The sequence below is a fragment of the Jaculus jaculus genome, chromosome 15 (assembly GCF_020740685.1).
Source record: "Jaculus jaculus isolate mJacJac1 chromosome 15, mJacJac1.mat.Y.cur, whole genome shotgun sequence".
NCBI classification, from domain to species: Eukaryota; Metazoa; Chordata; class Mammalia; order Rodentia; family Dipodidae; genus Jaculus; species Jaculus jaculus.
In genome coordinates, this window is record NC_059116.1 from 64258005 (window position 1) to 64280048 (window position 22044).

The 22044-nt window shown below is 40.0% G+C and overlaps 1 protein-coding gene across 1 annotated transcript in view; it reads left to right on the plus strand.

Moving 5' to 3' along the window:
* The window catches only part of Itga8 (integrin subunit alpha 8), a 213745-nt gene that overhangs the window by 77005 nt on the left and 114696 nt on the right, over positions 1 to 22044 (plus strand). The window contains exons 12-13 of the mRNA XM_045135108.1: positions 11818 to 12023; positions 14869 to 15060. Of these exons, the coding sequence (XP_044991043.1) occupies positions 11818 to 12023; positions 14869 to 15060 (398 nt within the window). The remainder of the gene's footprint in view (positions 1 to 11817; positions 12024 to 14868; positions 15061 to 22044) is intronic.

Sequence of the window (22044 nt, forward strand, 5' to 3'; positions counted from 1 at the left end):
GAGAGTGAGTGGAAATGTGCGGACAGTTCTTCAGCCAATCCTGCTGGAGCTCCCATCCCATAAGGGCATGGTTCTCAGTGCCCAAAAGGCTGCACAAAGGTTAAGAAGACAGGTCAGGTTTATGTTCTTAGTCTCACAGTTTATATAGAATAATTCTACATTTCAGGATCTAGGCCAAGCACTTTAGGGTTTCTATAGACATTTTTGCTGACATTTGTATGGGTAGAAATGTAATTTATATACATACATACGTACATACACACACACACATATATAATGTAATGTATATATATATATAACATATATATATATCATATATATATATAATGTCATATATATATGTGTGTGTGTGTGTGTGTGTGTGTGTGTATGTATATATAATGGTGTGGCATATAAATGGAGATCAGTCGAGTAACTTCTGTACTGTCTGGAAAAATACCTTTTCTATTATTCTTTCATTGAGCACATCTGCTATGCAGTGGTTGTGAATTCCTCACTATAGTAGAGATTAGGGGCAGTGGGAGCTCCAGTCCAAAAAATGAGCAAGTCAACAGTGTGTGAGATGATGATACGTTCTGTGCAAGAGGAACAAAAAAGCTAAAAGCAGTCAGGATGTCTTTAGGAGGTAGGGGTGCAAATAAACTGATTCAATCAGATAATGAGATTTTATGATTTAAGTTGTCAAGTCAGAAAAAGACATGGAGGAGTCATAAATACATATTGTTAAGTGAAAGAAGCCAGTTTAAACTAGTTATGTGCTATATAATTCCAGCATATGACGTTGTGAAGAAGGGGAAACCTTGCAACTGTGCTTGTCTGAGGTCCTGGGAGAGGGAGGAAGGGGAGAGTAGGTGAGCAGAACGGCAGGCAGCGAAACGGTTGTAAGCATCTGCCGTAGGCATTTGTTAAATCCCACAGAGTGCACAGCACCAGAACTACACCATGAAGCACCCTGAAAACTACAGTCTTTGGTTGACAGTGACATAGGAATGAATGCTTATTGATTGGAACAGAACCTTCTGGTAGGAGGCATGGAGATGGAGGAGGCTGTGTCAGAGGCATCGTATGAGACCTCTGTAGTTCTTGCTCAAATTTGCTTGAATGTAAAGTTACTCTTTAAAATAACTTCCGTTGGTTATAATTCTTAAAGGAAAACAGAAAATAGGTAGAATGTTGAGAGAGGTACAGGGAAAGGCCCCAGCGACACGATGACATAAGACAGGACCTTAGCAGAGGAATAAAAAGCCATAGGTATATGTAGGGGATGAGGGATCCCTGCCAAATGAGCAAACTTGTAGAGCTGGGACCTCCTAGAATATTCTAGAAACAGCAGAGAGTTTGAAGAGGTAATGATGGGATGTGGAACAATGAAGATATGGGCGCCAATGCGCTTATTATAAGTGGCCATACACAGTGCCACACAGACTCTGAGGAGTCTCCAGAGGATAGGACACCGTGTGACACCAGGGAGCTCAGGCTGCCTGCCTGGCCTGTTGTCCACAACGGGGAAGCAGGGCAGCATCCTGGGCCAGGGAAACAGACGAGTTGCACTCTGGCTATATTGTGATGATGTACTTGAGGGCCAGTTTTACCTGGGCAGCAAGAAACTTAAAATGAATTTGTCTTAATTTCCAGTTGTCCGAGTTATGATAAGAAATGAACCATTAGCACTAATAGGCAAGATGATTCCGCACCAGGCTGGATGGGCTGTGTTGTTATAATGGGGAAACAGCTCTGTCAATTTAAGTGCTTGCCTAGAAAATGAGAGCACCTGAATTCAACCCCCAGAACCTGCATATGTCAGGCATGTTACATTACCTTGTAAGTCCACTGCTGGGGAGGCCGAGTCAGGCAGACCCCTGGGTGCAATAAGCAGCCACTGGGTAAGTTCCAGGTCAGTAACAGATCTGTCTCAAACAGAGTAGGTGGTGCCTAAAGATAACAATCAAGTTTGTCCTCTGGCCCCTGCATGCACGTGCACGTGCACACACACACACACACACACACACACACACACACAGAGAGAGAGAGAGAGAGAGAGAGAGAGAGAGAGAGAGAGAGAGAGAGACGTACGCACAGCCTCTTAGTAATACGTAATGAAGATATCTGATGAATTTGAAGCCCAAACTCTAGCATGGCATCCAGACTGAGTGAGCTCACTCAGTAGTGACAGCAGCTCCAGTCCTGTGCGATGCAGGCAGACACCTTTCTGTCACAGTCACCTGAACGCAAGGGTTGTGATGTAGCAGCGCTCCAGGAGGACGAGGCTCCCTCTGCGCCCCCGCTCCCGTTTACAGTCCTGCAGCTTTGCTCAGCGTTCACAGTATGACCTGGAGGCCACTCCCCCCACTTTTGGGAATGTCCTTGATTTAGACTATAGCAACGTTTTGTGGCAATATTTGTAGTACATACTTTTGCTATGTGAAGGAGAAAACACCTGTGAGAAAAGTACTTCATTGGATTTTTGCTGATCAAAACAGCATGGTAAATAACAAGCACATGGGGTTTTCAATGATAAATCTGACTTTTTTTTTCTTTTACTAAATATCTTTATTGAACTATAGTTACACATACAGAACAGTGCACAAAACATGAGTGTACAGCTGATAGATATTCATAAAATGAGTGCACCTGTGTAGTCAGCACCTAGATCATGAAAGAGCACTACCTATCAGCACCACGGAGCCCCCTGTATTATCTCCTATAGCCAAAGAAGCCAGATAAAAACAATGCACACAATACAGTCCCATGTACATAAAGCTCAAAACCAGGCAAACCTAATGGATGATGAATTAGGTCACGGCACTGACTTTTGGGAAGGGAGGTAGTGACTGAAAGGGTGTGGTTTCAGACAGCACACATGCACCCTGCTTGACCTGAACCTCAGCTAGGTGGAATCAGGATGCACCGTGTCTGGCGCAGGCTACTGACAGCCATACATTTACTACATCAATTACTATTCAACTAAGTTCTTTCAAGCCTAGCTTTCAGCAAATTATTTTGGATTTTTCAGGTATCTAATCATGTCTACAAAATAGTTTTACTTTTTCCTAATTCACATCTTTGTTTGGTCTAACTCCTTTGGCTAAAACTTCTAGCACTGTGTTAAGGAGTAGAGGAGACATTAAGAACATGCCTTATTCTGATTTTAGCTGGTCAGGTTCTTTGGTTTTCATGTCAAGATGCTTGGCTTTGGGGCAGAGGTACAACGTTAATGAATTATTCATTAGTTTCTAATTGTTTAACATGAACATTTTAAAAAGGTGTTTAATTCTATCAAATGAATATTAAGATTGGCTAATACTGAATTATCTTTGCATTCTAAAAATAGGCCTAGTAGAGACATGAATCATTAAGTGCTAATTCACTACTTGCTAACAAATCACTGAATCTTTTGTGATATTTATATCTGTGACTGACCTGTACTTTTTGGTATAGTCTCTGTCAGGATTTTGAACCAATGTTATTATATTTATTTGCAAAATTAATTTGGATTTTTTCCCCTTTTTGTGGCAATTTAAGGCTCAAGAGTCTAGTCTCTGACATTAAGCAATACTGAAAGTATTTTTCTTAAAAATTTGCTAAGACGTTTTGTATTTGTATTTTCTGTAGTAGTTAGTCTGTCTTGATCATATTCAATTTTGATAATTTCCATTTTTACTTAACAAGTTTACATTTTACTATATTAAACTTCAATTAAGAAGCATTCTTGTTTATGGCTATTTCCCCATTGTCACTGAAGTTTTCCTGTCTGTGCTTCTTCCTTTTTCTGAACTAGGTTAGCTGGTGGCTTATACCACTGAGCTTCCCTATCATGCAACCTTTCCAGAGTCAGTTTGGGATTTCTTGGCTCCACTGCTTTGGTTTTCTGCTTTTGCCTTTTACTTTTAGCTTTACTAATTTGGCCTTTTTTGATAGTCCTAGAAATTGCTGTACATACTACTTTTTATTTTTAGTTGGGTATATTTCTTTGAATTATTGAGATTGAACTAAGGTACAGTTTCATTAACTTAATATTACCATTCCTAAAGGTAAAGGTTAAGATTCTCAGTGTGTTAATAACTTGATATTTTAAAGTATATAGATTCTATGAAACTCGGGATTCTACAATGAATGTCTATGTTCTGGGAACAATAGAAGACTTTTAAATACAGCTATACAACTCAGGTGGAATCTAAGATCATCATAATCATAATAGTTTATCTGTGGTGTTCAGAAACATCACTTGGTGAAGGAATTGCTTTGCTGTGGAAGGAAAGGCCATGCCCTCCACTATGCAATCACACACAGTTTGGGATTGCATCAGTCTTTTATGAATCAAAAGATAATTAAGTATCATTGGGTTCAATACTAACTAATGAACATTTTTTAATGACATGTATTTTCTCTATCTGCTATCTGACAAGATCACGGTCTTCACTCAAAATGCTCCAAAAATCTAAACATCAGCCAAAAAAAAATGGCATTAAGTGACCAAATAAGTAAATTTGTATTAATTTTATTTTTTATATTTAATTTATTTGCAAGCAGAAAGAGAGAGAGAGAGTGAGCACAGACAGACAGAGAAAATGGCCGTGCCAGGGCCTCCAGCTGCTACAAACTCCAGATGTATGTGCCACTGTGTGCATCTGGCTTTATGTGTGTACTGGGGAATTGAACCTGGGTGGGTCATTAGGCTTTTGCAGGCAAGAGCCTTACCCACTGAGCCATCTCTGCAACCCTCATTCATTTTTTGACATTGACTCTCACTATACAGGCCCAGCTGGGCTTAAACTCACAATCTCGCTTCAGCCTCCATTTTGAATTGATCTTTGGGTGGGAAGGAAGGGAGGAGGGTACATAATAGGTTGATATTGTATATATGTAAGTATAATGATTGAGATGGGGAGGTAATATGATGGAGAATGGAATTTCAAAGGGGAAAGTGTGAGGGGAGAGGAGGGAATTGCCATGGGATATTTTTTTATAATCATGGAAAATGTTAATAAAAAATTTAAAAACCCAAATAGCAAAATAAAAATATAATAAAAATAAAAAAAGAGATGTTGCTCTAAATTTATTCTCCTGTGGGTGAATACCAGTTTTGTCAGCACCACTTGCCAACTAGGCTGGCTTTTTTTTTTTTTTTTTTTTTTTTGGTTTTCTGAGGTAGGGTCTCACTCTGGTCCAGGCTGGAATTAACTCTGTAGTCTCAGGGTGGCCTTGAACTCACGGCGATCCTCCTACCTCTGCCTCCCAAGTGCTGGGAAAGACGTGCGCCACCACGCCCGGCTAGGCTGGCTTTTTTATAGTGTATATTTTTGATGCTTTTGTTGCAAATTGGATGACCAGAGTTGTATGGTTTTATTTCTGGATCTCCTATGCGAATCCACTGGTCAATTTTGAGCCAGTAGCGCGCTGTTTTTGTTACTGTGGCTCCATAGTATAACGTGAGGTCAGGGACTGTGATGTTTCCCACTGTGCTCTTTCTGCTTAGACTTGCTTTGGCTTTGTGTGGTCGTTTATGTTTCTGAATGAATTGTTGGATTGGTTTTCTGAGAAGAATGTCATTGGGACTTTCATGAGAATCACATTTAATTTTTATATTATTTTTGGTAATATAACCATTTTTACAATATCAGTTCTGCTGATCCAAAGGATGGAAGGCCTCTCCATCACCTGATAATTTCTTTTTCTCCATGTCTTTTCCATATCCCTGATGAAATTTAATCCTAGGTATTTCATTTTTTTTTTTTTTGAGAGTTGTTGTGAATGGGGCATTGTTGTTGTTGTTGTTGTTGTTGTTGTTGTTTTTGGTCTGCAAGCTCATTATTGGTAACATGAAAACTAAAAACATTTCCCTAAAATCTGGAACAAGACAAGGGAACCCATTATCTCCACTCTTATTCAAGATAGTGCTCAGTAATAGCTAGGCCAGTAAGACAAGAGAAAGATCTAAAAGGGTTACATATAAAAAAGAAAGAAATGAAAGTATCCCTCTTGGCAGATGGCATGATTCTATACTTAAGGGCTCCTGTAGACACTACCAGATAGCTTTTAGATATAATAAATACCTTCAGCTAAGTTGCAGGCTACAGAATCAAATTAGTTATCTTTTCTTAAATATGTGATTATGTGTGGCATGCATATATGTACATGTGATGCAAAGGTATATGGGATCCAAACTCAGGGCCTCATGCTTACAAGGCACTTTGCTCACTGAGCTGTCTCCTCCAGCTCCTCATTTCTCATCTGTGCCATCAGCACTGTCAAGGAAACAGTAGGGAATAAAGAGGTGGCCAATGGGTAAGAACACTTATCATTTAAGCATGAGTGCCTGAGACCACCCAAGTTTGATCCTCTAGCACTCTCAGAAGACAAGGTGGACATGACCCTAATCTGAGGGGGAGGAGACCAGAGTATCACTGGAGCTCACTGACCAGCAACTCCAGGTTGAGGGAGGGACTTCATCTCACTGAAATAAAATATGAATTTGAGCAATAGACGAGGATGCTCAATATTCTCCTATACTCTTTACATACATGTGCACAGGACACATGCTGCTGCACACTACATCCATCCATACATATGTACATACATATGCCACACTCATCATATCACATACCAAACATGCTACAAACATGCAATTAAAACAAAAGTTTCATAAAGCAATGCTTTTACTTTATTGTGTACAATGCATTTACTCAATTTTCTATTATTGTATCCTATTTTGTTTTAAAAATTGTTGGTGGTGACCATTAAATTGATTTCATAATCTTCTAATGGGTTGCCAATCAAAATTTTGAAACACCAGCCTAAACAATCCTGTATATTCTGATTAACTGGTACTGCTCACATAAAATAATACTTAGACTAAGCAAAAATATTCTATGAAGCATGTTTTACCAATTGAATCTGAGACAGTTATTGTCTCTCATTTCTATGAAATCATTAAAATAAATCAAGAACAAATGCTTCTTTCTCTTTGGGGGCATTTATAGCATTTTAGGAGACTTATATTTAAGTATCTAGGGAAATATATTTTAAAAAATTTTTATTGGCATACAAAGAACTAGTTTTCATTATGATCATTTCAAACAAACTTTGCCTTTTGTTTCCCTTCCCCCCTCGCCCACCCTCTCTATTGTGCCCTCCCAGAATATATCTCTAAGCCATGAACAGTGCCATCACATTACTCAGAATTCAAGGGTTCCGTGGATGCGCTAATATTTCACAGTGATACAGTAGATGATTTCCCACTTCTAGAACTGAGCCAGTTGCTCCAGTCCTGTGCTTTGCTCACCTTCAGGGACCTCTGTAAAATGAGAACTTGGCCCTGTTAAGTCTTTGCAATGGAGAGCTAGTGACTTTGAAGCTACAAGGTAGCCACACACACAACCAAGTGTTTAACAAATGTGTCTTCAAGCTAACAATGGTGACTGCAGAAAGAGAGGCAGCCAGGACTCCCCTGTGCAAGAGCCAGGACAGGATGAGCACAGACCCCTGCTCTCCTCTCAGTCGGGCTGTTTCTATTGGTTTGTTTGTTATGCATCTGGAGCATGTTAACAAGAGCCTTTTAAGCTTGCTGCAAACCTGTCATCCCAGCACTTAGGAGGCAAAGGCAGTGGAATTGTGAGTTTGAGGAGAGCTTGGGCTACATGGCTAGAGCCTTCCAGAAGGATGGAAGGAAGGGAGGGAAGATGGGGTAGCAGGAAGGGAAGGAGGGGGAGGAAGGAGGGAAGGAAAGGAAGTTTTAACCTCAGTTTACCAGTCCAACTTTGAAATCTGAAACCAGTATATCAGCCACTCCTGCAGCTTGTCCCCAGCCTCCCACTTTCCTCCCACAGTTTGGCCTACTGGAAACAGCACACGGTGCTGTTCAGGACGTTGTGTGTACTGATGGAGGTAGATAAGTAAGAGCCTGTTCTGGAAGTAGCTCTAGGCTCCAGACTCTTCCAGAGTTATTTTCTATTTGTTTCTGGCTACTACAAAGTGAGAAATAAGAATTCTTATTTTTTCTCTTTTAATAGGAACACTTTCTGTTTAGACTTTACATTGGTAGCATATACACATAGTGTGCATTTTTTGCACCAGTCAGTTCAGAGCCTCCATAATACCTATCATGTGTTAAATGAATACTACTGAAGTGCAGAGAGAAAAAGAGAGACAGAGAAAGAGAGAGAGAGAGATCTTTAATGATGTATCTAGTGTAGTGGCCCATTTCTATGTTATAAACATTTTACAAAATAAAACTAAAATTTTTAGTTTTACATCTACATTTACTTAGTTACTAAAGTGCTTGGTTCACATTAATACCAAATTTCATATGTTTCTCATTTCATCTGGACTAAACCTATTCCTCCAGCTCTCTTTTTCACTGTTATTAACAAACTTTTATTTTTAGGAGTGCTTTTTGGCTTACAGGAGACTTGAGCATGAAGTCCCCTATCCTGCTGTCCCTCGCCTCGCCTCCTTTAGCCTCCTGCGTCACTAACATCCTGCACTGCTATGGTGCATATGTTACAATCAGTGCACCATATAGACTAGATACGTTATCAGCAATGAAATATAGGCTATATAGACTATACTAAGTGCCTCTTTGTATTTCGTGGTACGATGGGTCCCTGCACCCACACTTGCAGTACGTTTAGAGTACTCTCACTGCTCCAAGAACCCCAGACATTTATTTGTCCCTTCCCCTCCCCCGCCCCACCCAGTATCATTCTCCTTTTTTCCCACAGTTTTGCCTTTTCCGAATTGCAGTGGTCGCACAGCGCTGCTTTCAGTTCGCCACACGTGTTTCAGGTTCTTCCTGATCGTTTCACGGTTTCATATCTCATTTCATTTCACTGCTGAAGAATATTCCACCTTAAGGCATCCCTACTCCCTACCTCAGTTTGTCCATTGATGTGTTGGGGGTATCTTAGATGCTTCCAAGGTTTCTTTTGTGCACTCGCACGTGCGTGCATGCATGTGTGTGCATGCGTGTGTGATGTACAAGCATGTGGAGGCGAGAGGTCGATGCGGAGCAGCTTCCTCAATTGTTCTTCCACTTTATTTTGGAGATAGGGTCTCTCTCACTGAATCCAGAGTGCACTGACCCAGCTAAGTTGCTGGACAGTGGGCCTCTGGGAGTCTCTTGTCTCCACTTCCCCAGCACTGAGGTACGGCGTTCAGCATCCTGTGCACGTTCTGTGGGATCCAAACTCAGGCCCTTGGGCTTGCATGGCCAGTGCTTCTCTAAGTGAGCCGTCTCTCCAGGCCCTGCTTGCAGGCTCTAGCAACCGTGCTGAAAATATTTGTGTGCAAGTGTGTGCACATAAGTTCAAAGGTCATTAAACAACCACCAGGGAACACAAATATGAGGTCATGTGGTAAGCCCATGTTCAGCCCTGAGAGATGCTGCTAGACTGCTTCCAAAGTGTCTGTGTCACTTTTTTCCCACCGACCCACACTCAGTGAGCGTTCTTGGTGCTCTACTTCCTCGCTAACTTTTGCTGCTATTAGTATTTGGATTTTAACCCTTGTAAGAGGTTCACAGTCATATGGCATCATTGTTTAAATCTGCAAGTCTTGATAACATATAACATGGAGCATCTTCTCTCAGTCATTGGCTTTCTGTGTTTTCTTAGATGAGTAATCCATTCAGATCTTTTGCCCAATTTTAATTGTTTTATTGTTATTATATAGAGCAGAATTATACAATTAATGTATAGTATTATGTAATACTATATATTCTAACACATGATAAATGTTTTGATTTGAATTGTGGTGTTCCAAGCCTTCTTTATGTGTTTTACTCATTCAATTTAATGTGCTGGAATGCTCCTTATATAGAGCATAAGTGGAATACTTGGCATTCCTGGCTCCACTCAGGGGCACTTGCCTTGGCTCACAACAGTACCATTTGGAGAGCTCATTGCTAGGTTCACCTGTCAGGATTCCAACCAGAGTCAAGGTTGCCTCCTCCAGAGAGCTTGCCTTAATTCTTTCCCAGTTTCCAGCATCCCCTATGTCTGTGATATTAGCATTAATTTACATCCTATATATTTCTTTTCCCAACTTGCTTTGTTTGTAGTTATAAAAGCAGTAATTTAACCTCACTTATAAGTTAATTAAGAACCAGATTATGAGTTGACCTAACAATCATCATTGTATTCATTAAGTCGCTATCACAATATCTTCAACCTAGAAGGCCCGCAGGAAGTATTTTGACTCAGACTGTAAAATGGACAGCAGAGTACCACTGTAGGTAAAGTCAAGTTCAGAGGAATGGCATGACACGGAGAAGTCAACGTGTCTTTCATACCACCCAGATCCTTAATGAAGAGCTGGACATGGCATTCACATCTAAAACCCCAGGATTTAGAAGGCTGAGGTTGGAAATTTATGAATTTAAAGCCAGCCTGGGTTATATAGAGGACCCTATAAAAAAGTAGGAAAAGGGGGGGGGGAATGAAAGAGGAAGGAGTAAGAGAGGAAAGAAGGGAGATAGGGAAGGAAAAGTTTTTCTAGCTCTTAGTAATTTTTCTTAACTTTTCAATAGCAATTATATTTGAAATAGGCTATATACTAATATTACTAATATATCAATCAATAAAGTACTAGTATACTTGCTATATTAAAATTCTACTAGTTGTTATATGATAAATATACATAGAAAATTATGTTAGTAATAATATTTTGTCAATTATGTCACCAGGAAAACTTCAGTATTATTTCATCTACAGAGCATAAAAGTCCAAGGAAAATTTGTTTTGTTGATTTAAGTGTTCTTTCCTGTTATTGTATCTGTTTTCAGATAGATCTCAGCAGAAGACTTTAGAAGTCCAGTTATGCATATTGATTAGTATGATTTTTTTTCAAAGTGAAAACTCAAATAGTTTAGCAGTCTCATGACAAAACCAAATGTTTTCTGTTCTGCTCCATCTTGTGATGATGGGCATTGTGAATAAAATACCTTCAGCCAGTTCTGGCATTTATCCTCCTCATGGCTGTATCTCCACCTCTTGAAATTTTTTTTTGATTTTATTTATTTATTTATTTATTTGAGAGCAACACACACAGAGAGAAAGACAGATAGAGGGAGAGAGAGAGAATGGGCACGCCAGGGCTTCCAGCCTCTGCAAACGAACTCCAGATGTGTGCGCCCCCTTGTACATCTGGCTAACGTGGGACCTGGGGAACCGAGCCTCGAACCGCGGTCCTTAGGCTTCACAGGCAAGCGTTTAACCGCTAAGCCATCTCTCCAGCCCTCCACCTCTTGAAATTTTATGCCAGAAAAATTATCTATTAGTTTCTTGCGATGATCTCCATTGACAAGGAATGACTGCATATGTCATCAGGGTGGAAACCCCTGTTTTCTGGCTTTCTAGCTGGTATCATTTCATTCACTGGCATCTTTTATTAACTAAAGGAAGGGAAGGACAAAATATTAAAATCATATTACGGCAAGAAGATCATGTCAGCTCTATAAATTACAAACAAACTCTGACCTTCTTAAAAAAAAAACTATTCAGGTCTTTTTGATATGTTTTTCTTATGTAACTTCAGGTTCTGGAAATGTACTAAAAAGCTGAAAAGGGTGAAATATCTGTGGTTTCTTAGCCATTTTTCACATAGTTGGAAAGTTCAATGTGATAATTTAACAACGCTTACTTTCTTACAGCATTCTGCTTTGCAGACATAACAAAGAAGTGAAGCAAATGCGATTATTGTAAAACAACCCTCAGAGAAGGAAAAATACGAATGGAAATGTACTAACTTGGTTGATTACAAACACATCTAGGAGAACCTTGTGTCTGCCAGCTTGCTGACTGCTCTCTCTGTTCCCTGCAGACTGGATGACATACTGATTGGGGCACCTCTCTTCATGGACCGTGAATTTGAGAGTAACCCTAGGGAAGTAGGACAAGTCTACCTATACTTGCAAGTGAGCACCCTCCTCTTCCAAGACCCCCAGGTCCTCACGGGCTCTGAGACCTTCGGGAGATTTGGCAGTGCTGTGGCGCACTTAGGGGACCTGAATCAAGATGGATATAATGGTAACTTAAACCAATGCACGGGAGTCATTTACATCAGTTTCATGTAAATGCTGCATGAAGGAACAATGAGAATTTTAAAGTATTTCATATGATGGGAGTGTTAGTTATTATTGTTGTTTTTAATAAGCTGAGGAATCTCAATTTTAATACATCTTGATTAGTACAGATGTCACATGTTTGATTTAGGGTGACCTATCACAACTTTCAATGGTGACTTGAGAACTATGGGATCTGCTGTATGAATAGAGTGGAGATAAAGAAATACATGTTGGTGTTTTAGCAAATGTATTGTTGATCTATATGGATTGTATAATGGCTATGTTGAGTTGTTCCTAATAAGTTCAGTTTAAAGGCTATTTTTAATATTTGCAATAAAATAATGTTAAATTCTTGGTTTATACTCATGATTCTTTAAGGTAAGAATCCATGGATACTTTCTCAGAAAAAAAGTGTATTTTCATACAAAATTTACATTCATTTTCAGGACACTTAAGCAAAGAACCAAAGTGTAATGTGTTTTTTGATCTAAGATGAGGCTGTAACCAGAATTTGCTATAACCAAGTAGCTTTGATAGTATTCACATAAGTTCAGTACCTTGTTAGTACTTTTCACAAGTGTTTTTTGTTTGTTTGTTTGTTTTGTTTTTTTCAAGGTAGGGTCCGCTGTAGCCCAGGCTGACCTGAAATTCACTGTGTAGTCTCAGGGTGGCCTCGAATTCATGGCGATCCTCCTACCTCTGCCTCCCGAGTGCTGGGATTAAAGGTGTGAGCCACCACACCTGGCTTGCAAGTGTTTTTATACTTGTGATTCTTTGAAAAAAAAAATCTTCAACAGATATTGGGGAGATTGCTCAGTGAGTAAGAGCCCTTTCTATGTAAGTATGAGGATTTAAATTTGATCCCCAGTGCCTCCATAAAAAGCTAGGTGTAGCCACAGACACCAATAACCCCAGCACTGAAGGAGGCAGGGACAACTTGTGAGTCAGCCAGGCTAACCAAAAACTAGTGTGACTTGTAGGTTCAGAGACCATAAGGAAATAAGGCCGAAAAGCAATAGAGGAGGCCAGCCAATGCCAATGTCCTTGTCTGGCCTCTGAACATACGTACACAGGTTGTGCACAGACATGTATACACCAATACACTCACACACCCAAATACTCAGCAATTAGACATTTTTAGAGAACATGAAGAACGTAGGCTGGAGTCATATCAGAGGCAGAGTGCTGGCCTAACATGCACAAGACCCTGGGTTCAATCCCCAGCACTGACAAAACAAAACCAAAGAAAGGTGCATGAAGTAATTATTATTCCAGAGGAACAAAAAGGAGGCATTTTCATTCAAGTGACGTGTTGCTCTCTAGTACTACCATCCCGTGAAAGAACACTAGACTATCTGAGTTGTCTTTGTTAGCATCTTTTTCTATTTGTCTTCTTTAAACCACATATTTTTAAGAGAAAGTTTTAGCCATAGAAAAAGATTCCTGGGCTCTGTCTGGGCCTTGTTGTCGTGAAGTACAAAGTAGGCAAAATAATGCCAAGCTATCCTTGAGCTTGCATATGGGGGCAGCTGGAAAGCCCTTGACTTAGACAACATGCCCAGTGCTCTGAGTTTTTAGATAACTTGTCTTGACTAGTTCAGTGAAAGCGAATTTATAGTAATACCTGTTTTTGATAATTCTCAATGAAAAGAGAGTCCCCATTGATTCAACGTCATCCACACTTATCTAGAAACAAAGAGAAGAAGGTATTTCACCAGGAAGTGTTGCTGAATATTGTTGGGAAATTCTCTTTAAAAGCTGTTTAGTGTTCAGAAGAATCTTGATGACCCATATGATAGGAGAATTGGGCAAAATGGCTCTCTCTCAGATTCATTGTATCCTTAATTATAAAGTGGGATTTTTATTTAACTTGTAAGATCAGGCAACTGTTAGATGATAAAGTCTTTGAGAATCAAGGATTTATTTTGTTCTTTGAAAGAAGAAATTCCTAAATATTCTCAAAGATGTTTACCTGGTCCACCCAGCTCAAGATCTGAGATATGACCTAGCTGTCCCTTCCCTTTCTTCCCGTGGAGGACTTCCTCTAGCCACTCTCCACATGCAGCCCTCTCCTTCCACCACTGAGCTTTCTACCACGTCTGCTTCTTCATGAAGACGCTTCTTACAAATTATCACACGCTTGGGTCCTGCTTCCCCTTAGAGTTCAGTTTTAGTGCCAGCCATGGTTGACACCTTGTCTGACAAGTCTATCATTCCAACACTCTCCTCTGTATTAGTTTTTTAAAAGTGTCTACATAGCATTTATATATTTTAAAATATTTTATTATTAGATATGGGCATATTTTGTATGTAAACATCACATGTCGGTACCATCCTTTCCCTCCTCCCTGCCCATTTTCTGAAGAGGCCTTCCTTGCTGGGGACGTAGGTCAACCCTATGGGGATTGTGGGTCATGCATTTTGAGGCAGCAGTCAGTTATAAGGGAGAAGCAGTGTCTCTGTGCAAAATGTCTCAACTTGTGGCTCTAACAATCTTTCTGCCCCCTCTTCCACAAAATTCCCTGAGCCATGCTGTGAGTAGTAGTTGCTTAATTGCAGCTCTATTCAAATTCTCTATACTCTGCCCCAGAATACAGATTTTCTGAACACAGGGGCTTTGACTCACTGTGTACATAGTATACGCTAAAATGATCATTGTGTGGATAGAAGGCAACAGACACCACTGTTGCTGTAGTACTCAGAATCCTTATGGAAAAACCATGTGGACTTTATAGTAATGCTTTTTGATTATACTTAATTCTTCTGACATGTTCTTCATTTTCAAACCTGTCTCTGTGTCTCTGCAGACATAGCCATTGGTGCGCCCTTCGCAGGTAAAGATCAGAGTGGCAAAGTACTCATTTACAATGGGAACCAGAATGGCTTAAACATCAAACCTTCCCAAGTGCTGCAAGGCATGTGGGCCTCCCAGGCTATCCCTTCTGGATTTGGCTTTTCTTTAAGAGGAGAGGCAGACATAGACAAGAATGATTACCCAGGTAAGGTTTGCTTTCATTCTTATGTGAGCATTTGCTTCCTGGCAAACGTCCTTAGTCTGGAAATGAGTCATGTGTAAGTATTTCTCTCATACAAGGTGAAGGGCAACTCTAACATGGCACAGAGTTTTGGTATAATTCCAGAATAACTTTCACAAGCATTTAAGACAAAAAAATCAGTCCCTTTATAGTTAAGAGACAATGTTAGAGAAGCAAAATGGCTTTAAAATCTGTTATAAAGCTTGTCAAGTTTGCAACCCAAGGGTTCATTTAAGACCCTATGGTCTCCACTGGCAAAGTCAGCTTGCTTCAAACACCTGTCTAGAGCAATTTACTTTAACCTGTTACTCCCTTTTAAGCACATAGCTATTATTAACCATTGCATGGACTTCATTATTTTTTGTCATGAAAGTCATGTTTTCAGAACATAAGTATTTTCCAACCATATTTTTGCATTTTTCCAAAGATAGATGGAGCATTTTAAAGTGGGGAAAGTAATGGTTAATTGTAGGAATTATATTCTATTTTTGATTATCTAATCCATAATGAGGGTGCATAGAAATCTGCAATATACTACTAGGTAATTCACTTTTTTTGTATGCTATATGAAAATATGGACTTTTTCTAAAAGATTGGCTGAGTAATCTGAGCATTTAGCAGAGATGTGAGGCTTCTTGCTTTTTATGGTTCACTTTTCACTTTTATGTTGGTTATTTAAGGTAGCCTTAATAAATTCTTAAAAATCACCAATTAACTAATTGAAAGCTTTGATTGTTTATTAAGATATTGTCTCTTTCCTCCAGCCCTTCCCCTAATTGGAAACTTTCCATTTGTAGAACTCTCTGTGCTTTGGGGGCAGTAGTCCAATACGCTGACTGCCTAAACAAACATCATTAATTTCAATCATTTGGCTTTCTCCTCTCCACTGGGATTAGGCAAAAATGCTAACACAACATATTCTTATAAACTTGCCAGAAACCTATCAAAACATGTAGATGTTTTAATGATCTCAAAGAGGATTTGGTATTATATTGTATGCTAATACTTTCTACCTGTGGCAATGTCAGTAGTACTTAATTAAATATATTTTCTCAAGCCATACTTGAGTAATCAGCGATGGCAGTCAGTAGTTAATGGGAGGAGTGGCATCCTGTACAACATATTCAACTTTTAACTAATTCAGAAAAAGTCAAGATCACTTACACTATCCCTCTCCCAAATACATCAAGATGATTAATGAAAGTCAACTTCCAGACTGCAAATTTAGGGAAACATTTAATGTAGAAATTTATTGTCATTCCTTTTGCCTGTCATAGGCTTCCTTTCCCTATCTTCAATACCAGGAAACTTGACAGACAGAATTCTGGCTGTCTTCCACAGGGCAAAGAAGTAGAGGATGTGCTGATCAGATACCCAGTGCACCATTTCCTCTGAAGACTTAGTAAGGGACAAACGAGGGCAGCACAAAGCATTACATAAAGGCATATTCCTCTAAAGGATCTGGCCAGGGAAGGGAAGGGAAGGGAAAGTGCAGCATCAGTAACTGATACCTGTTCATTCTCTCTACTTAGAAGTTCTGATTCTCATATCACACTCTGCAATGAGTTTTAGGGGAATGCTGAGGGTTGAATGTACAATGTCCCCAGAGCCTCATGTGTTTGAGATTGTACCTCATACTCGGACCTCAGCTGGTAGAGTATTTGGAAGGTGGAACTTTGCTGGAGGAGGTGTGTAAGCAGCTCATCCACACTACTTCCTCCCAGCTGATGTGACAAGAGGTGGTGCCCTGCCCTCTTACTTATACCATGTTTTCCCTGCCATGATGAAAGTTTCCCGTAAAAGTATTAAGTTGAAATAAGCAGTTTCTTCCCATAATCTGCTTCAGGTTATGTGTTTTCTCTCAGCAACAAGAAGGCAACTGCAGCAATGAATAAACTTTTGGAACTATTACTCTGAAATGTAGCAGGTTCCTGCTGACAAAGGCTGATGGTGTGACACCCGTTGGGTACTTTGACTTGCCATCTCTGGGATATGGTTGAAGAGTATGGGCTGGTCCTCCATACTCTACTTTGAGAAGCACTGTTCAAGTCATTCTGGCTTTTCTCCCATGTCTACAGAAGCCAGCATACTTTTCCTAGTTGGCAGAAACCTATCAGCCAAGCTATCTCTCACATTTTACTTAGTCCTTACAAGGGGGGCAAGCTAACCAACCACTCATTTCTCCAGGTTGTGCCCCCCCCCCCGCCATGGTTACTATCCATGTCATGCTTATGCTTACCACGGCTATAATCTTACCTGAAACAAGTAAAGAAGGCTCACGAAAAATATTTAATTTTCAGGCACTGTTCTACATTTCTTAAAAGTCATCTATATATTTATAATGATGTTTTGCTAATTGTCATTTAAAGAATATTATCACATTCAACCCTCCTTAATATGGCTTAGTCGATTAAAGGGGATATTTATATTAAGGCTAAAAGGCTATCGCAAGAGTCAGGAACTCACCAGGCTCTGTAAAGGACTGACTGGCACCTATTTTCCTCTCCTCCCTTTCCTTCTCCTCCCCTTTTCTCTTCTTTCCTCTTGTGTCTTTTGTTCTCCCCTCTCCTCTCTTCTTTTCCTTTTCCCCCTTATCTCCTCATCTCTTCTCCCCCCTCTCTTTCCAGAGCAGATTTCTCTGCACATATGATGGGCAGTTTCTGCTCCACAGCTCCAGGGTTCACATGTTCTGCTTGTCCCCAGTCAAAGAAGATATCTGCAATTCATCCTAGTCCCAAGTCCTCTGAGAGAAACTTGGATAGACTGTGAGACAAAAGGTGACATTTTCCAAACAGAGGCAAGAATTGACTTGTGGATTTTGCAGGTATCCATTATGATAATCCTGTAAAGTAAATAAAACAAAAATGACCCCAGGGAGCAACAACAACAAATGATGAAAATGGTATAAAGAAAAAAATACTTCTTTACTTTTAAATAGAAACATTAAAGTGATTTTAAATTGCTTGGCCTTATTTTTATGTTTGTTTCCTTAGTTTCAAGGTTTAGAAGAAAACTAAGTAAGTTGCTTTATTCTGTCAGAGCACATTTTAGGCTCTGCTGTGTTCTAGATGTTCTAGATGTTAGTAGCTGCCTTCACAAAGCTTACGTTCTAGATGATAGGCACTGCTATAACAGGTGAAGTAGAGCATGCTATGGGGACCTGCAGAGCAGAGTTCTCTCACTGTCTGTGGTGGACTCTAGACCGGCAGACAGCTATGCAGTGGAGGCAGGACAGAACAGCAAGAACGAGAGTCCAGTGGTGGTAAGCACGTGTGATTTCTAAGGATAGCAAAGAGACATTCTGAGTCACTGGCCTATCACACAATAGGAGAGTGGAGAGAGATGCTGTGGGCAGATTGAGAAATGATTTTTGGTGCATTTTTCATGACAAGGGTAAGGAGAAGGCATCTGTATGTTTCACTCTGACTTGGTGTTGAGAATGGACTGTCAGAGAGCCCTATAGTTCAGTTAAAGGTGGCAGTGCTGTGGGTTTCAACTGGGACAGTGTAGGCATGAAGTGAATGGCTGAAGAGCATCTGGGGAGATGGGTGACTGTTTTTATGGGAGGATGAAGGAAAGAGAGGACTTTCGAATGGCTTCAAGTTTTCTGACTTTGGCAACTAGCTACATGATGGAGCCATTCACTGAAATGAAAGATAACAAGGACTTCAAGAACTACAGGGGACATGATGTTTTTAAGCATTTTTAGACTGAGATAACTTTTTCTATCGAAGAACAATGCAGAGTATTGTGCGGCTTGAGGAAATAGGTGCTATGGAGCTGGGTGTGGTGGTGCATGCCTTTAATCCCAGTACTTGGGAGGCAGAGGTAGGAGGATCACATTGAGTTTGAGGCCACCCTGAGTCTACATAGTGAATTCCAGGTCAGACTAATCTAGAGTGAAGCCCCTCCCTTGAACCTCCCCCCCCCAAAAAAAAAGGAGCTATGTAGAGCATGTGTCTCAGGCAAGGCTACAAACTTAAAGCAGTGGACAATGAGATGGTGACTGTACTGGGTTCTAGCCTGGTGACTGGTTTGGACTCAGTAAGATTTCCACACCTATGAATTGCCATCTGGAGTCCTACTTAAGACTGTAGGAACTCTCATAACATGCTCAGCATCCATTTCTCAATTCTATCAAATAATATGTTTAAGACATAAAAGGCAGCCTTCACATTGGACTAACAGATAATCCTAGTTGTATTTTGGCTATTTTTTTTACTTTCTCCAGGAAATACATATAATATAAAATTTTAAATATTCATCTTTTGAAATAAGATAGAGTGATATACTTGCAAATATTCTAATCTGTTGTTGAATAATAGGCTTGTGAATTTTTTAAAAAGTTTATGAGGAAATAGTGTTATCCTTTAGAAATTTTACTATCATCTGGTCTTAATTAAATGCATTACCAGAAAAAAAAGGGCCCATGCTCCATATACAAGCACCTCCAGTTCCCCCTGATTACTTCCAGAGCTTCAGTGACTTCCAGAACCAGAGCTGCAGTAAATGATATACATGTTGTGCCAACTCAAGGAGCAAATGAGGGCAAGATCCATCTACCAGGGATTCCCTCAACTCAAGAGTACATTTTAAAATGCACACACAGGTATGCATGCTGCGGATGCTCCTTTGCCAGGTCTTCCATTCTGATGAGTTACAAACAAAAGCCTCAAACCTTACCACTTCATCTGTCTACTTTCCTGCAAATTTCCTGAGAAATCAGCTGTAAACAGATAAACATAACTGAAATTCTGATTTGAATAAGGTCAATCATTTGGAGCTATTACCAATTGGAACTTACCTTAAAAATGATGTTTACCAATATGGTGGTGATTGAGGCTGCTGATGGCTGCCATGGGGTTGAGATGTTGCACTGCCCCTCATTTTAATGCCAGAAAGCTAGTGGCTATATTAAAAAGTGTTGGCTTTGATTGGCCTCACTGCATGCTGCATAGCTTTGCTGGGTAGCCTGTTATGAAACCTACCTAAAACCATAGCAGAGCCTACCTATTGTCCCATTCACCAATAGCAGGAAGCACTACATGTGGTTCCTTTGTACAGAGAGAAAGGGTAGGACTCATGATGGCTTATGTTTACATACTGTGTATTATAGCATTCCATCCCCCAAACTGGCTAGAAATAAGTTCAACAGTATCAGCAGGAAAGGCATAGACATATAAAAAATGGTTTTATTTACATTAACTCATTATCACATCATATGTTCTTCACATTCCATATGTTCTGTATTTGATCAGAACCACTCAGTCTTCCTGTCTTCGGAGGGAGGAATGCCAGCAAAGAGCAAGCATGGGTCACTTGCACTGTTAACATTTCTGTAATTATAACTTGTGATCATTAAGAATCCCAAGCATGCTGACCATGCCTAGAAGGTAGTTCCATGGCATATTCATGAGAATGTTGTTCTTGAATCCCCCTTATACACAGATACAAATGCTTACACACGTATGTGTAGTTTTACGTGTATACTGTCTATATATAGCAGGAAAGTGTACAGAGATTGGATGGTAATCCATTTCATTCTTTTTGGAAAACATTGAACCAGTATTATCATATAAAGTTAGCAGGGTACCTGTGAACAGAGAAAGATGAATTACTGCTCAAGTTAAGATTCTGCCCGACATTGATTTCATTGTCACTCAGGGGGTTATGTGGCTTCTTTAAATTTCTGTTTTCCACCTGGAATTGCAGAATTGAGTGTTTGTACTTTCATGTGGAGAAAGGATTTTTTCAAAGTATTGTGAGTATCTTAAAATAGGAAACTAAATCAATATGACTGCTGTGAACAGAATCAAAACTATTTTGTTTCACAGTTGTGTTGAGTGATTTATAAGATTTTTTAAAACTGCATTTTGGGTGGGCTGGAGAGATGGTTTAGTGGTTAATGCACTTGCCTGCAAAGCCAAAGGACCCAAGTTTGATTCACCAGATTCACAAGGTGATACATGTGTCTGGAGTTCATTTGCAGAGGCTGAAGGCTCTGGTGCACCCACCCTTTCTATCTGCTTCTTTCTGTCTCTCTCATAAATAAATAAACATTAAAAACTGCATTTTACCATGCTGGAGAGAGACATTCCAGATTTAAAATTGGACTTTCCTACTTTCTAGCTATGTAAGATTACCAAATGTCTTGTCCTAAATTTCAGTTTTCTTGTCTGTAAAATTAGATGAGAATATGTTGGTGTAAAAATCAAATGGAACACCATTTAATAAGGGTTGAGATAATGTGAAGGAAAAATGAGGCTACCAAAACTTTCAAAACTGTACATTTTGGAAGTATTCTTTTCCTATGCATGCGAGTAGACATTTTTTTTCCCCCCTTTTACTTGAAGAAAAAAGCTTCCATGGAGCCAAAGTGATCTTTTTAAAAAAATTTTATTATTTATTTGAGAGCAACAGACAGACACAGAGAGAGAAAGAGGCAGATAGAGTGAGAGAGAATAGGTGCACCAGGGCTTCCAGCCACTGCAAATAAATGAACTCCAGATGCATGCGCCACCTTGTGCATTTGGCTTATGTGGGTCCTGAGGAATCGAGCCTCTAACAGAGGCCCTTAGGCTTCACAGGCAAGTGCTTACCTGCTAAGCCATCTCTCCAGTGCCCCAGAGTTGTCTTGTTAACTACGTTTGCTTTGTTCAACCCAAATGGGACCCTGGAAGTCAGGATATAGCCTGGGAGCCTGCAGGGTAGTGTGCCACTCATGAAACCCCTGTTTCTGGGCTCTCAACAGAAGTTTCCCCCTGTATCTTGGAGTTGCTTCTCCTCTGTGATATGATACCCACCCCACCACCACCCCTGGGTTGGAGATGAAGTTTTAAGGATTTCACTCATTTAGCATTGCTGTGCTTTCGTGTGTGTGTGTGTGTGTGTGTGTGTGTGTGTGTGTGTGTGTGTGTCTGTTGAGGGGGAGATAGGAAATGCACTTTT